General features: G+C 41.8%; 1 protein-coding gene across 1 annotated transcript in view; it reads left to right on the forward strand.

Moving 5' to 3' along the window:
• The first annotated feature begins 11,982 nt into the window (after positions 1-11,982).
• LOC105935339 (cytochrome b5 reductase 4) overlaps positions 11,983-16,020 on the forward strand; it is a 30,214-nt gene continuing 26,176 nt past the window's right edge. The window contains exons 1-4 of the mRNA XM_036128702.1: positions 11,983-12,069; positions 12,682-12,806; positions 12,997-13,150; positions 14,547-14,647. Coding sequence (XP_035984595.1) covers positions 12,723-12,806; positions 12,997-13,150; positions 14,547-14,647 — 339 coding nt within the window. The 5' untranslated portion in view covers positions 11,983-12,069; positions 12,682-12,722. The remainder of the gene's footprint in view (positions 12,070-12,681; positions 12,807-12,996; positions 13,151-14,546; positions 14,648-16,020) is intronic.

A 16,020-nucleotide genomic window follows, 5' to 3' on the forward strand; every position in this document is an offset into this window, starting at 1 on the left:
CGTGAGTAAATGCTCTGATTTATACTATGATAATAGTGTGAGCAATACGCCTCTTAGCCTCTAGAATCTTAAGTACAAACAACATTATCAATGGATAGATCGATTGATTGGTTCTCCCCTTAATGCTGTGTCTTTGGTTCCCTTTATGAAAAGGGAAATTAATTTATCTATGATGTTCTGATATAAGGGCTCTTAGAGTTCCTGTAGATTGGTGTATTTAATTAATAATGGTTGGTCTTCAGTCATGCTGAGCTGCTGCTTTACGGTGAGGCATTTAAGTGGGTCAGGCTCGGTCTGCCTTATTTAATTTTGATTTATTAATTTATTTGTTGCCATATGATAATTCTGATTGTTCTAGATGGCACCATGTCTGTTTATCTGCTCATCGTGCCTGTTGTGGGGCTATATTAGGCTCAAAAAGGACTATTAATACATTATCAGGATGGACGCTTGGTGTATATAACCTTATTTTAAAACCGACAAATGAGTTTTGGTCTGTTTTTTATAAGTATATAACGTGGCGATATACCTTTAAAGCTGTGGCTCTCTGGTTGGGGAACATGTGCACCTTCTCTGCTGACTTACTACATTCAGCAAAGCAAAAACACTTTTATTTAGGCCAGCTGTAATTTGAACAAAAACTGGACTGCAGTGTTAATTCACATTTTTTTCTCATCGTTCTGCATATTGTCATTAAATTCTGAAGCATTTGTGTCTTTTTCTTGTGATAAAACTCATTCCCTTATTTCTTTAAAAATCCCACAGTACATGCAGAAAGTACTCAACAACAGAGATAACTGTGATGTTCCAAAATCTTGTAGGTTCTCCAAAACTAACTGAAAGTCGAAATAGAAATTTATTAAATGTAACAAAAAGGATGCATTTGATTAAGGAGTCTGCCAAGTTACCAACTGAATTAGCTGCAGGGATTCCCAAGACATTCTCCTGTATTTCCCATATGTCTGGATAAGACACTAGAAAGATTGCAAGTCATGAGCCTTTTCTTCCAGAGAGAATATCCAAGCCTGACTAAAATTTCTCAAAACCGTGTGGGAGAATGTATTATGGTCTGATGGCAATTTCAACAGGTCTGTTTTGGTCCAAAAAGAGAACTGGACATTCACAATGGAACACACACTGAGCCGTGGTGGTGGCTGCTCTGGGATTGTTCAGAGGGGTTTTACTAATGGTTGGTTAACTTCTGAATAGTACCAAGTACCAGTTTGCTGTGACACACAACCTTCAGGTATGTGCTAGAACACCAAAGATGAACAAATATGTCATTTTTCAGCATCACAGTGAGTCCAAATCAATGTATTAACAGCGTCATCAGGGGAAAATTGAAGTCTTGGAATGTCTTAGAGACTAGAACATCTCAGGAGTCACCTGAAGATGGCTGAGAATCTGAAATATCCTCACAGTTTGATAAACTATGAGAACTCTCACAAAGCAATGTGGGCAAATATTACCAAATCCTGCTGTGGCATGGTGAAAGAGTCCTAACAAAGAGACTGAACACTGAGATCCTGTTGTAGGGTATTTATTAACTAAGTATTAGTTTAAGGGTGTGCACACATATGCAACCAGGTTAAAACAACTTTGTTATTTTTTTACATTGTGTCCCCCTAACAGACTTGTTTGTTTTTAGTTGAATTGCACAGCAGCAGCTTGCAGCAGAGAAAATAAGGATAGCACATCTCAAAGTTTTCTCAGTTTCTATTTTTCTAATGGGGCCATTGACATCAAATTCCCATCAGATGTCAGCAACAACCCAAGTATTAAACACATACAAAGAAATTGTTGCAAATTGGTCCACAAATGCAGTCAATGATAACAAAAAAGAGAAATAACAAGGGGATAAAGTATTGAACACGTGAAGAAAAGGATGCTCAAAAAGGCATAGAAAGCCAAGAAATCAGCTTTCATTTCCCCGTATTTAGAAACCATTTCTGCTGCTGTGTGCAAATCTAAAGAAAAAAGTTTTCTCAAAACACTTTTGCAAAATATGCCAATGGAAATGGCTACAGCTGCAGTTCTAAACTTCTGACTGTTCCAGTTGGCACAGCTGGAGCCACAATCTGGAGGTAACACAGTTTCAAGATGAACCAGCCACAATCAGGCATCCCTCATAAGATTTCTGACAAAGGAATCCAGAGTGTTGTCCAACAACCAAGGAGCTTCAGAAGGACCCAGAAAAATACAGTTTTTCTCATAAAGCCAAAACATAATGTGGCCACTGTGGCTACTATATACACTTACTCGGCAGAAATCAACTAATGAAAAGGCATGTTGCAGTCTGTTTGGAGTTTGCTACAGAAGATTTGGACCAACCAATAACATATTGGCAGAATATACAGTAATCTGGTCAGATGTGGCCAAAGATGAACTCTTTGGATGTCATTGCACTCACTATGTTTGGAGGAAGAATGGTTCTGCCCATCCTCCCAAAAGCACCATATCAATAGAGCAGGTTGTAGGAGTGAACATCATGGTATGTGTTTATTATCATGTGGTACTGGAAGACATTTGAAAGAAGGATTAATGGAGAGATGTACCAAGCAAGCAAGACAATATTCCCCACTGCACAGACAAGGAAACTCTTGACTAGTTTCAATTAAAACAAAAGAATAATTGTTAGAACTGCCCAGTCAATTACTTGTAAACGGTTGAAATTCTGTGGAAAGGACCAAAATTGAGGGAGCATAACAGACCCCCAGAACCCTCAAGAGTTAAATAAAATGTGTGTGGAAGAATGGGTCAAAATCACAGATGAGCGATTCATGTGAATGGTTTCTCCATAAAGGAGAAGTTTTATTACTGAGAAAATGTTTATACATTCAATATATTTCTGTTATTGTGCTCAATACTTTTTACCTGTGGCATCCCAATTTTAGTTTTTACCTCTAAACTTTATTTGTGAACTATTTCACTCTGATTTGTTTGTATGTGTGAATTAGCTGGGTTGTGGCCAGTGTTTTCTGTGAATTCTGTGACAAATGTCCCATTTTAATATTTAAGCTGAAAAAGCATTGACATGTTCAATACTTATTTCATCCCTCTGTTTGCAACATTAAAACCACAATGCTCCTTTAAGGGTCCTCCTTGTCTGTTTATGTGAGTGCTAAAATGTTTTTTTATATGTTACATATTCAGACAGTACACTTAGGCTATATTTTTATTGAGCAATGATTGATTTACTGACTGATGACGCCTGTAGTTTGTGTCCTGTGGGGATCCGTACCCAATGCGGACAGCAGCTCCTCATACTGGGTCCTGGGTAGGCGGAAGTACTGCTGGAAGGGACCGTCACCCAGACTCAGCTCCAGGTGGTGGTACTCGGCGAATCGGGCGTGTCTCTGGATGATCTGGTGGACCCAGGGGCGCTGACGCCGTTGATTTGCACATTACATACCGCACTGTGACTTGCTTGGTATAATCCATGTCCACCATGTTGAGTTGAACAGACAGCAGAAACCAACAAGCAGATAGACGCTCCTTCTATTTGATGACGTGGTGAAAGCGAGCTGAGTTAGCACCAATTGTTTGCAAGAGAGAGGTGAAATGTCAAGCAAACAATGACAGGCGACCAATGAGAAAAATTTGCTTAGTTTGCGTTCAGTGTGAACATACCGTTAGAGTTTTGTGGAATACACTTAAAAGTTCAGTCTGCCCATTTCAACCAATTTCAATGAATTCTCATTTTACCAAGAAGTGTAACAGCCCAAAATGAACATGACATTCTTGTATGTGACGGTCACACCCGTGCAGCTTAAAAGGCAGCCCAGTGAGAGGGTCCTTGAAAACTAGTGCCAAATTCTACAGTTTGCAATAGAAAATAATTTTGAAAGCTTGGTTTTAGACCTCAGGCCTAAATGCAGGAAGAATGGTTCTGTGAGGGGTTTTTCATGACAAAAGCAGGAGTTTATCCGTTCAGCGGTGATACAACTGTCTGGGGTTGCATGTGATATCAGTAGCATCCAGTAAACAGAAACTATTAAACCATGATGCCTTCATTAAGACTGTCAGTGGCAAAGCACGAAGTAATTAGTCGAAGCCTGTCACTTCCATTAATTGTTCCATGGGTGGAACATTTAGGGAGATATCAAAGGTCAGCCTCATTAAAGGAGACAGTAGTGTCAGAGCAGCTGGTTCTTGTTCATTGCTAGTGTCCAAGGCCGAAAAAAATCCACACAATCACTGTTATTACGCTTTCACAGTGGATAAGCCCCTCATTGGAAGTGGGGAAAAGGACATGCAGTACTGTCATAGTACATGTCTTTTTTTATTGAACAATTGCAGATTTTTAACATAGAATAAAACCCGCTTTGATGCAGTGGTATATGAAGCATTCCAAATGACCTTCTGTTTGTGATTTCCAGCAACAAGTAACAGGTTTTAAAATGTGAAGATTTCAAAAATGCAAAATAAATCAATTGACAAATTGTATGACATTGTTTTGTACAGTTTAAAAAGGTTTTAATGTGATACCAGAGAAAGTGACGAGAACTTTTGATCCAGTTAGTAATTTTCATTGCCGGGAAAACCTTGGGGAAATAGAACCAATAAATTCCACAGATAAACCCCTAGCGGTGCTCACGCACTTGCCCTTTCTGCTGGAGCCCAATTGTTTCTTCTTTCATCAATCTGTAAAAGTAAAAATTACCCTCTGCAATCATTTCCAGCCAAAACGGTTTTGATATTTAGCTATTTATTTAAGTTCTTGTAAGAATTCTGCACTGGTTGGATCAACGGCACACACAGGCCTTCTCCACTTACCTTAGTCCTCATGCAGTACTGAGTGGCAGAGCAAACCGCTGCAGCCAACACACTTTTCCTCTGACCTGTAGCATCAGACAGACAGGTAATCACAGGTCCCAATATTGTTTGGTGCAAAATTAAGCACAATATCCAACATTATAGCACTGCTTAAAACATAACACGGGTTCTGGGCCAATGTTTCCCAAAAAGAGGGGTGGGAGGCATTTAGGTGTCACACCTGCTGAAAAGCCTTGCCTTTACATACGAATCATGTTCAACCATCCATGTTTAACAAATAACCTACAGGTTTTATACTCATGAAATCCAGGATTTCAAAGCCTTGTGCAGCTGTTTACTGAACTTTGTCAGGTTTAATGAAGCGAAAGAGAGAGATAATGACAACTGCAGCAAACAGACACACAGGCAGAGAATTTCTGGACTGTTTTACTGTTTTACAAATTAAACCTGTTCCTATTTTTTTGTTTCGTTTAAAATCTTAATTTCATTGATGTGAAAGTCTGAAAGAAAAAAAACTTGACCACAACCATTTTTGGAAAAGAATGTCAAGTTGCTTTTACAATAAAACAAACATGCACCGCTGCACTCATAATTACAGCATCCTGGTCAAAACTCTGTTCTTTTTCTGTCCCCTTTAGTCAATCAGTTCTATTTATCCAAGCATTTAAATTTCAATAGTTGAGGAATCAGTTTGTTAGGTAATGAACATTACAGGCTAATATATGTAGAAAGGTAAATATAATGCATTATGATACAAAGCACCACTCAAAATTCATGAATAAATAGGAAAATGTTACATAGCTAAAGTAACATAATAATGGGGGCCATTATGGATATTAACTGCTGTCTCGCCTCTTTAGTACATAGTTGTATTTTGTAGAAAATATCAGATTCTTGATTTTTACTTTATTTAGTCAGAGCAAAGTTTTAGGTTGGGGTAGTTTTTGATTATTATTTAATATATTTTTGGTTATTAAAAGTAAGGCACAATATGGCCATGTTCTTCCTGATTTTACCTGGTATTCATGTAGGTTTTCAATTTGATCATTTAGCTTAGCCTCTCTGATTAGACATTTGCTGATTGCGTTATAACAAAAATAAATATCTAAGTGAAATACATCCGGCTGTGTTTTTCTATAAATAAATTTGCCGATGGGCGCCCATTTTTTTTACCTTAAGCACCTGTCCCTCAAAATGTCTGTGCATGTACATAAAAAGAAATACAGCAATCAGTCCTACTGTAGGAACCCTGGATGTGTTGGGAAGAGTAACAATGTTCTCACTGTAAGTTTTCTTTAGGTACTCCTGTTTACTTCTATATGCCCCAAACATGCATGTTATAGGTTCAATAGTGCTGCTTAAAGTAAGTCTGTGTGCACAGCCGTCTGTCATTTATGTCTGTGTTGGTCCTGTAATAGACGGGTGATCCCTCCAAAATGCTGGTGCCTATCTCCAGCAGTCACTGGGCGAGAAGCGGGGCCCACCCCGGTCCCCCCCCCCCCCCCCCCTTTATACATTCTAATTATATTTGTCCCATGAGTTCAACCCATCCCTTAGGGAGCAGTGGACTATCAGGGTCTAGGGCTAAGGGTCTTGCTCAGGGACCCTGAGTGGCAGTCTGTGGGATTCAAACCGGGGAACATTCAGCTGTCCCAGGACACATGCTCTAACCCCACTCCCCAAGTTGTGTCACTGGTCTAACCATTTTTGTGTTTGGAATGGGGGTGTTTTTGACAACTGCTCCAAGGACAATTAGGAAGAAAAACACATTTTTAAATGGTTTGATGTAACTAAATATTAGGCCTACATTTTTTCCACAAACAGGCTTATTTGAATACTAAAAACCTTTATTTGGTTGAGGGAGGGCCAAGTTGTAGGCCCTCCATCTACCATGGGCTCGGGAGAATTGGGATGTTTGTCCGCCCTTATCGGCAACCTCGACTGGTTCAATAGGATTTAAGATGGTAAGTAGCACCTGGGTGCTGCTAATCAAATGATTAATTCATCAGTAACATTATGACTGACTACCTCTATAAAAGCAGGAATGTTTGACAGCTTACTGTTTTTGGGAATTCAGGGGTGAGTTAACACTTGAGACTAATGTGAAGATGCAAAGATCTGTTTGTCAAAACCAGACAAAAATCAGCACTATAATAATACAGTTATTATTTATGAATCCTAATATGGTGTGCTGTATTCAGTCTTGGAATCTTTCTTTTTTGCATGATTAAATACTTAAATAATAATTTCTGTGTGGTACCATTATAAAAGTGTCATAAATGATTCTGAGAATGCTTCAGGTCCACGTAGCGAGGAACATCTTGATATTTTATCATCTTCACCCAAAGCAAACTTCTCCACGCCCAAAGAAGCCAAACTCTCCAGTGACTGGCAGCCTCTGCCCTCCCACCCAACTAATGGGCTCTCAGTTGTTTTTGTCCTGCTGAGAGTTTCTCTGTGGGGTTGCTCGTGTCGCTCTAATACTGACAAGTCCATTTGCTCCCTGCTCCTCCTCCCGTTGGCTGACCCTCCATGATGAACAGCGGTTGTCACGGCAGTTAGGTTGAACTGACAACGCTGGGTCCCAAGAGACCCATGCGGACACATTCTTGGCCTTTAGATGCTGTTTGACGGATGAAGCTAGCAGGGCATGTCATTTATACACAAGATAAATTGTTGCAATGCCTAAAAACAGTCAGCCCATCCACTGGTAGAAAAATAAGGCTCAAAGCAAAGTGAGGGGCATTATAAAGGGTAATGTTGTCTATAGCTTGGATGATTTAGGCTAATTATAATTTATGAACTTTATGATTTAAATGAAAAAAGCAACTTTAAACACACTAATTTTTGGAAAAAAACGTAAAAGATTATTTGTTGTGTAACAATATAGATAGATCTTTGACCATCATTCTACATCTCCTTGCATATTTAATTGCTTTTTTATTCTGGCTTGTAGCATCTAAATAGATGTGTCGCCTGTAATTACATATCTAGATATTATAAGCCAACTTATGTGTTTCCAGAGAGGAAGTCTAAGTATAAATGTTTTAAAGTGGAAGTTAATGAAGTTAAAAGGTTGAAATAGGTCTCTTCTCAGTATACATAAAGTCTCTCAGCCATCAGTCTGTGTTAATGGTGTCATTTATATTGTTGTTTGCTTCAGACCATTGGATGAATTGTCCTGCTCAAGTAAGTTACAGAGTTTAAACCTGAGTTCTTAAAGAATCTTCTGCTGGTCCAATCAGCTTTTGCTTACATTTGTCCAAATCTGGGCAAGTTCAGCTCATTAACGAAAACATGTCTTTAGGTCTTTAGCACGCTAAAAGCAACTTTTACAGGGAGACGCTTCAAAAAGAGCATGTCTGTTGACTGTAAAGTCACTGAGATGAAGAACAGGAACAAATCTGCAAGGAACCAATCTTCCACAGGTGGACAAAGCAAAGACTTCGAGAACCACAACATTTGAGAGGCATTATCAGGTGAAAGGTTCTGTGTATTCATTTTAATTATGTTGTTCCCTCTCTAACATAACATTTAAGGCGTTCATATTTAGAGTAGCCAAGATTCCACATGACAGCAGTTCTCATGAATTATGTGTTTACGAATGTTAGTGATTATATTTGAACCATAGTTAAAATGGTGAAGGACATGAATCATTTTCCAGTCTTCAGTCTATCTTTGCCATGGTTCCATGAGCTTCCATGAGCTGTGCGGCTGAATGCTACATTGTTGGAAACAGTTAGAGAGTCACACATCAAGCTGGAATGTTACCTGTCAGCATGTTACACAAGTTCACAATGTTCAGCTCACACCGTTTAAAAGCAAATATATTAATGCAACACAGCATTAAAATCAGGGGCAGGTCACAACTTCAACAACATGATCTTTATTTACAAATAAAATAAAATAAAATATTTTTTTTTGATTTTCAGTTCTACTGTGTTCCAGTGTAGTTGAATGTTTTTGTATTCACCCATACACATCGTTGAATTGAGCTGTTCCAATCACCTCCATGGCCACAGCATGCCGAGACATGTTGGACTGTTCCTCTCCAAAATATGAGGGTACAGTTCTGGGACGCCTCTTCCTGTTTCAACATGACTACCTCAGTGCATCGGAAAATGAATTTTGTGTGGATGAATGTGAATGTGGACTGTACAGAGTCCTGAGCTAAGCCCAACAGAATACCTTTTGATTTAGAGGGTGAAAAGTGAGCCAGGTCTTCTTGCCCAACATCAGTGTGTGACCTCACAAATGCTCTTCTGGGATATTAGCCCAGACTTCTCATAAACAGACTCCTAAATCCTGTAAATAGCCTTCCCAGAGGAGCTGAAGCTGTTTTAGCAGCAAAAGGTGGATTAAGAATGAATTTTACTTTCATTTGTTTGCATGGAGGCAGATGAGCAAATATGTCTGACAATATAATGTAGAACTCTGCTGCTTTCAGACTTTATTGTCATTCAGCTGCGCGTTCACAAAGCACAGTTGAGTGAAATTTCGTTGCAAGGCTCCGAGTAAAAAACAGAAGGCAAAAGAGAAACACTCAATATAAAAGTTTGTCATTTGCCAGGAATGCAGCAAAGCACCAAGCTTTGATGCCAAAGCTTAAATCAAAAAGACTAACATTTGAATTATCTTGTCAGGTAACAAACGAAGATCCTAAAATGTATCCAATGAAATTTGTCCTTTCAGACTATCATTTTAAAAGCCGTGTCTTTCAAAGCACCTGAAGCTTTAATAACAACACTGATTTCATTTAGGTGCAACAATTTCCACTCATGACCATGAGAGACTACACAGTTACCTGAATGTTGATTGTCATAAAGCATCAGAAATGGCAGCATAACAAACTACCATACACACACGTGTCTGATCTTACAGAGTTAACACAGAGCACAAGCTGAGGCACATTGTTCAGCTATCTGTTACTTTCACAGTAAATGATAAAACCAGCTGAGGATCAAGATCATGTAAACTGTGGAACTAAAGAAAAGGAGGCTTAAAAAATGGCTTCTCTTCTTACTGAGAAACTCATTTAATAAAACTGTTAAGACAAGATAGTGGCGTTTAACTTATGGACAAACACATTATAATTAGAAGTTGTTATATAGTTGTTTGTTATGTCAGTGCAGATGGGATCCCTGATTGCTCCGGCCCCAAACCCAGCCCCAGCAGCCCCACTGGGCCGGTCGCTACTTCTTGGCCTATGTTTGTAAAAAGAGCCAAAGACTCCCCTCACCGTGGCAAATGAGGCGCGTGACTCATCAGACCAAACGCAGGATTACTTGGTAATGATCTGGCAAATGGTTTTGAAATTGTAATTATGTGCCCCTCAGCTGGGTCTAGCAACAGGGAGGGGAGGGGGGAGGGGCAGGTGACAACAAAGAGACTCAAAGTAAGGCGAGAGAAATGGATGGCAGTCAGGACAGACTTCACACGCCAAGTAACAATAACAGGAGTCCTCCAAGGATCAACGAAGTTCCTAATGAATACTAGAGCCCAACACTTAAAATCTTAAAATGATCATAAAGAACTGTAAATTGTCTCTCTGTGTGTATGAGGTGTCTAAGAGTGAGCTCTCCGCCTGGGCTCATCTTCCAAGTTGTGGAAACAAACAAAGACTCACATCAAGAACTGATACCAACCAGAAAGCTTGCCTTGGTGCTTTGCTGCCATCTGCAGGTGGCGAGGAAGATCACATGGAGTGAAGCTGGGTCCAGAGGAGTGGTCCTTCAGCAGTGTGAGGGCAAAACCCAGGATCTTCATTGCTCAATGTGCTGGCTTTAGGTGACTCCAAACATGCAGCAGTGTAAGGGTGAACATTTGCAAACCCAAAAAATGTTTCCTTCAAACAAATCATGCTACTTCAGAGTTTTTCTAATTCTATCGCCATAAATTTTAACATGCTAATCCAGGCCTTTAGAATGCTTCCTCCCACTGGTAGGTTAATTGGTCTCTCTAAATTCTCCTTAGGTGTGAGAATGGCTGTTTATCCTGTTTGTCTCTGTGTTGCCCTGCGATAGACTGGTGACATGTCCAGGGTGTACCCCGCCTCTCACCCATTGACAGCTGGAGATAGACACCAGCACCCATCACGACCCCACAAGGGATGGATGTGTTAGAAAATGGATGGATGGGCCTTCAAACCCTTCCTTTATTTATGTGGAGCATAAAAGTGGCTGATGTCTCTCCTTCTTTGCTTTGCACACAACTAAACCTCTGTTCTCCTGAGCAGTAAACTGCCAGATGTGTTGTTCTATGGGGTGCTCACTTGATGCTGAGGATTCCATTAATTAGCTGTAATTGATCAACCAGAGCATCAACTTGCCTCTATGGAAACAGGAAGGGTGTGCTCAGTTATTCCAAACACAGCCTTTCCATGTTGGTGACATACTCCAATAATAAATAATGGCAAAGTGAGAGCTGTTGTGAGTTTTTATACGTTCTTTGTTAATTATAAATAGCCTGGGAAAGATCAAATCATTTAATATTGTCCTGATACATAAAACAAAGACAAAAAAATTGACTCATGACTGTAGTTAAATAGTTATAATGAATGCTTCGGTGATGAGCATAAGGTTTACTATGGTTCTGGACTTGTGCTTTCACCACAGCATCTTTTAAAGAAACTTCCCTGGAAGGTTTCTTTCTTTTGATAAATATGATCTAATTTAGGGCAGCACGTTGGAGCTTTTATTAACACTGTTGCCTTGCAGCAAGAAGGCCCTGGGTCGGAACCTGGTTCTGAAGTCTAACTACATGGAGTTTGCACGTTCTCCCTGTGCATTCATTGGCTCAGACCCGCCCCTGTCAGTGAGTGCTGGAGAAAAGCATCTGCCACCCAATCCCCCCCCCCCCCCCCCCCCCCCCCCCCAAAAAAAAAAAAAAACTTCATGTCAGGATAAGTATAGAAAAAAGATCTCAAATATTAGAAATAAGATAGTGACCTGCATCCAGTAAAAGTATCTAATGTTGAATGGCAAAATGTATTCAGTTACCCACAGCAGCCTATATGCCAAGTTCTGACCTTTATTTTGAAGAGGACACCTGTCCAGGAATCCTCTTATCGGATTAACCTTTCTAAAGGAAACTGCGAGTGTCGTGTAAGTCACAGGTTTTTCAATTCCAGCGTGGATCAACACAGCACTGCTCTGAGAGACAGCTACTATGATTCCACAATGTCAAAGGCAAACCAAAGCGACTCAGAGGAGGAAGAGGAGGGTGACACTGAGACTGTATGGTGCGGAGGAAGAAGCGGCTCATCCTTCTGTTTCCTCAGCAGTCTGCTCTCAGGTCAGATCCTGCTGTTGTTATGTGGCGCGAAGTCTGGGTGCAAGGAAGGTACGGCAGCCTGGATGGTGACTGTGGGATTCCTCCTGCTTATCACACACACACACACACACACACACACACACACACACACACACACACACACACACACACACACACACACACACACACACACACACCTGTGTGTTTGAGCAGGGCTTGTGTAAGAGGTTGCGTGTGACAGAACAGGCGCTGTTTGCTGACAAACGGTGACGTCAGAGTGTGCGCCGCTTGTAGTCTTTTAAATGGGAACAGAGGCTACAAGGCAGCGGAGATGAAGTCGTAGCTGAACCCTCACATATCGTTTAACAGCTGAATGTGTGCGTCGAGTGTTACTTCTCTCGACAGGAAGTGTACCCCTGTGCTGCTTAATGTGGCGGTTTGTCTTGAGTTCGCCTAAACGAGTCGTTTTGAACGTCACGTCGTTTTAGCCTAGCCTAGCCTAGCCGTGACGCGTCGGCGTTAACGGGATGTTTCACAACAAGGAAGCCGGTCGGATCAGTTACAGAAGCCGCCTGTGTGGCCACAGGACCCCCTGTCTGGTGTGTTTGAGCTAAACTGCCGCTGCTTGAACAGGTTTTCTACGAAAGTGGAGCTGCATCCCCAGCGTTGGCAGCATGCTGAACATCCCGAGCCAGTCGTTCCCGGCGCCCAGCTCCCAGCAGCGGGTCTCCCCGTCCGGACAGTCCGGGAGGAACAAGGTAAGCCTGACAGCACACGGAGCCCAGCAGCGCTCATGTCTCTGCCAGATGCAGAACCCAGAAACAGTTTTCTCCGCCTTTGGATCCCCTCCTATGCATAAATTCCAAGCTGGTTATATTTACATTTAAATTGTCGAAGTATTCCGGAAACAGCTTCACAGCCTCCTGCTTCCATCCCTGCGTGTGACAGGTGGCCCTGAAGCCGGGCCACAGTCTGATGGACTGGATCCGCTTCGCCAAAAGTGGAAAAGACCTGACCGGGCTCCGAGGGCGCCTGATTGAAGTGACCCAGGATGAGCTGCAGAAGCACAACAAGAGGGAGGACTGCTGGACCTGCATACGAGGTGAGTTCTGAGGGGCTGCAGCTAGATCTGGAACAGGAGCGCTCTGTCATGACCACCTGGCTTCAGAACCTGTCCTGGTTCTGTTCACACACTATTATTAGCTGAAACCTTCCTGCTTAACAAATAGAAAGGATCTGTCTGAAGATGGACAGGGCCTTGGATTGTTCACCATCCATAAGGTGTTATTTTTAGTAGGCAGGGAGCAGCAGGACGTGACGGCAGCTCACAGGTCCGTATAATGAAACTTGCACTGGACTAAAGTCAAAATTTGACTCAGAAATCAATTTGCCTCCAAGAAAATAGTTACTGTCCTAAAACAGCTGTGTCAGAGGGACTCTGAACTTACTTTCCAAGGCTTCTAAAACTGGGAGAAATAGATGGAATCTTCAGCCCCATCCACCCACATTTAATTCAGTTCCATTAAATTTTATTGATGTAGCACCAATTCACAACGCATATTGTCAAAGTCAATCAAATCACCCAGGCAGATCGGTCAAAAAGTTTCCTCTCTAAGGAAACCCAGCAGGTTGCATCAAGTCTTTCCAAGCAGCATTCACTCCTCCTGAAAGAGCATAGAGCCACAGTGGACAGTCGTCTGCATTGTTGATGGCTTTGCAGCAATCCCTCATACTGAGCATGCATGAAGCAACAGTGGAGAGGAAAACTCCCCTTTAACAGGGAGGAGAACCTCCAGCAGAACTAGAACCAGGCTCAGTGTGAACGCTCATCTGCCTCGACGACACAGAGCAGAGACACAAAAAGCACAGATGGCTTTCAGATGTCATGTCTTGTCAAGGATCCACTGTTCTATTCAGAACCGGAGAGAACAAAGGCTGCATTATAATTTGATCCGTGCGTATAGGTCTGGTTATCTGCTTTCCTCCAGCACAACATCCTGGCCTTGCATCCAGCTCAACAGTGGCTGACAGGTGGAACTAGACCTCCTACTTCATGAAAATGTGAAACGGACATGCAGACATGAGCTCTACAAGAACTCATGTCTGTGTATTTGTACACTGTGAATGTTGCACCCTTCATTCCAATACACGCACAAAAAGGAGCGCATCATCAACCATACACATTATTAATTAATGTGAATTGATGTTTCACTAAATCATTTCATTTGTTCACATTTGGATCCATTATTTTCTGGAGGATTTGTCTCTGCAGCTTTTACTGATCCACTGTTAGTAGGATAACTTCCTGGACAGACGGGTGGACTGCTTTACCTAAATGTATTATTTCAAATTCAGACGTGGTTACCCGGCAGTAACCAGACAGCATGGCCCTCCCCCTGCCTGAGGACTGTTGCTAAAGAAGAGGTTCTTTGTTGTCCAGTACCCGCTGAGGCCATTATGGCTAGTAGCTGAAGCCGTTTCTCTGCATGTATTTTCAGGCATGGTTTACAATGTGACGCCCTACATGGACTACCATCCAGGTGGAGAAGAGGAGCTGATGAAGGCAGCAGGAATAGACGGCACTGACCTCTTTGACCAGGTATCTGTGGTCAGAAAGAAAGTAAAGCTCAGTTATTTTTAACATTATTTAAGTGCAGTATATTTTAGATCTATGACCCTGACTGCACAAGCCCAAACATGTTTGTCTCTTAAAGTTGTTTTTTAAGTGATGCTGGAGGTTTTACCTCAGCACATCTGTCCCCCTCCGTGCACATTGGAAGTAGGTAAAGGTGAGCCAGAACATCTCAAGTCTCCGCTAGGTGCGGAGCCCATCCCCCCACGTCCTGCCCTCCCCCGCTGCGCTGGCAGGCGCCTTGGCCCTCTGGCGCCTTGGCCCTCTGGCGCATTGACGGTCCTCGGGTTTAGGGAGGGTTCCCGGGTGGGTGCCGGCCCACGGGGGCGGGGCGCCCCTGGGGCCTCTGGTCCTCAGGGCCCATGGCCGGGACCACTTCAGCGCGACTGGCTGCCTCTTGGGGGCGTCGGCATTGCTGTGGCTGGGGGATTTCCTCGGGGTCGTCTCTCCTCTTTCCTTGGGGTGGGTGTGGGGCGGGGGGGGTGCAGATTACCAGTGTTGGCCCCTCTCGTGCGCACTGCTTTGGGGGCCCCTTGGGAGTCCGGGGTTATGGGTCCCCTGACTCCTGCCTCTGTGCTCGGGGAAGGCGGGTCCCACAATCACTATCAAACTATTTCCTTCTGGATAATCTTCACCTAAACTAGTGCACTCTCACAAACTCCCACAGGTGCTGGGTCCCAGTTATTAAGTGTTCACTTATATACAGAAAGCCTGTAATTTATTTATTTATTTTCTTTCACTTACTTTTTTCAGGTATCACTTTACACATGTCAGCTTACATAATAATATATATGATTTAGCAATGGCATCAAGGTGTTATTCGATTGTATCTGTTGCTTTATGTCTGTTGGTTGTGCTGTTCTTTTTGCGTTTTATCATTCTCTCCCTTTTATCTCTTCTTTTTTTCACCTCTTCTCTTTCTTTTCTCTCTCTTCTTGTTCTCCCTTTACTCTCCTACTAAAAAATAAATAAATAAAAATAAATGAATTACAGTTTATTATCATATCGGCAACACTTTAAATCTTCCTCTATTCAGTCTTTATTTGCTCTAAAAAAGAAACAACAAACAACTTTAAATATGTGACATGTTTATTTCTTTGTTACATTTTACAATTCCATACATAATTTATACATGAACAGACGGAGCGGAAGGAAGACAAGCATATGAAATGAAAGGAGACATTTTTTAAAAAGCAGCATGTAATCTAAAACAAATATAAAACATTTAATCCATCACTAAAATGTAACTAGAGGAGCTTGGTTGTCCCAGTTTCTAATAGAGAAATTTAACACAGTAACATGCAGACAATAAAGGATCTTTGGTATCTCGCCGCTAGAGG

Source organism: Fundulus heteroclitus, chromosome 3, assembly GCF_011125445.2.
Source record: "Fundulus heteroclitus isolate FHET01 chromosome 3, MU-UCD_Fhet_4.1, whole genome shotgun sequence".
In the NCBI taxonomy this organism is placed as follows: domain Eukaryota; kingdom Metazoa; phylum Chordata; class Actinopteri; order Cyprinodontiformes; family Fundulidae; genus Fundulus; species Fundulus heteroclitus.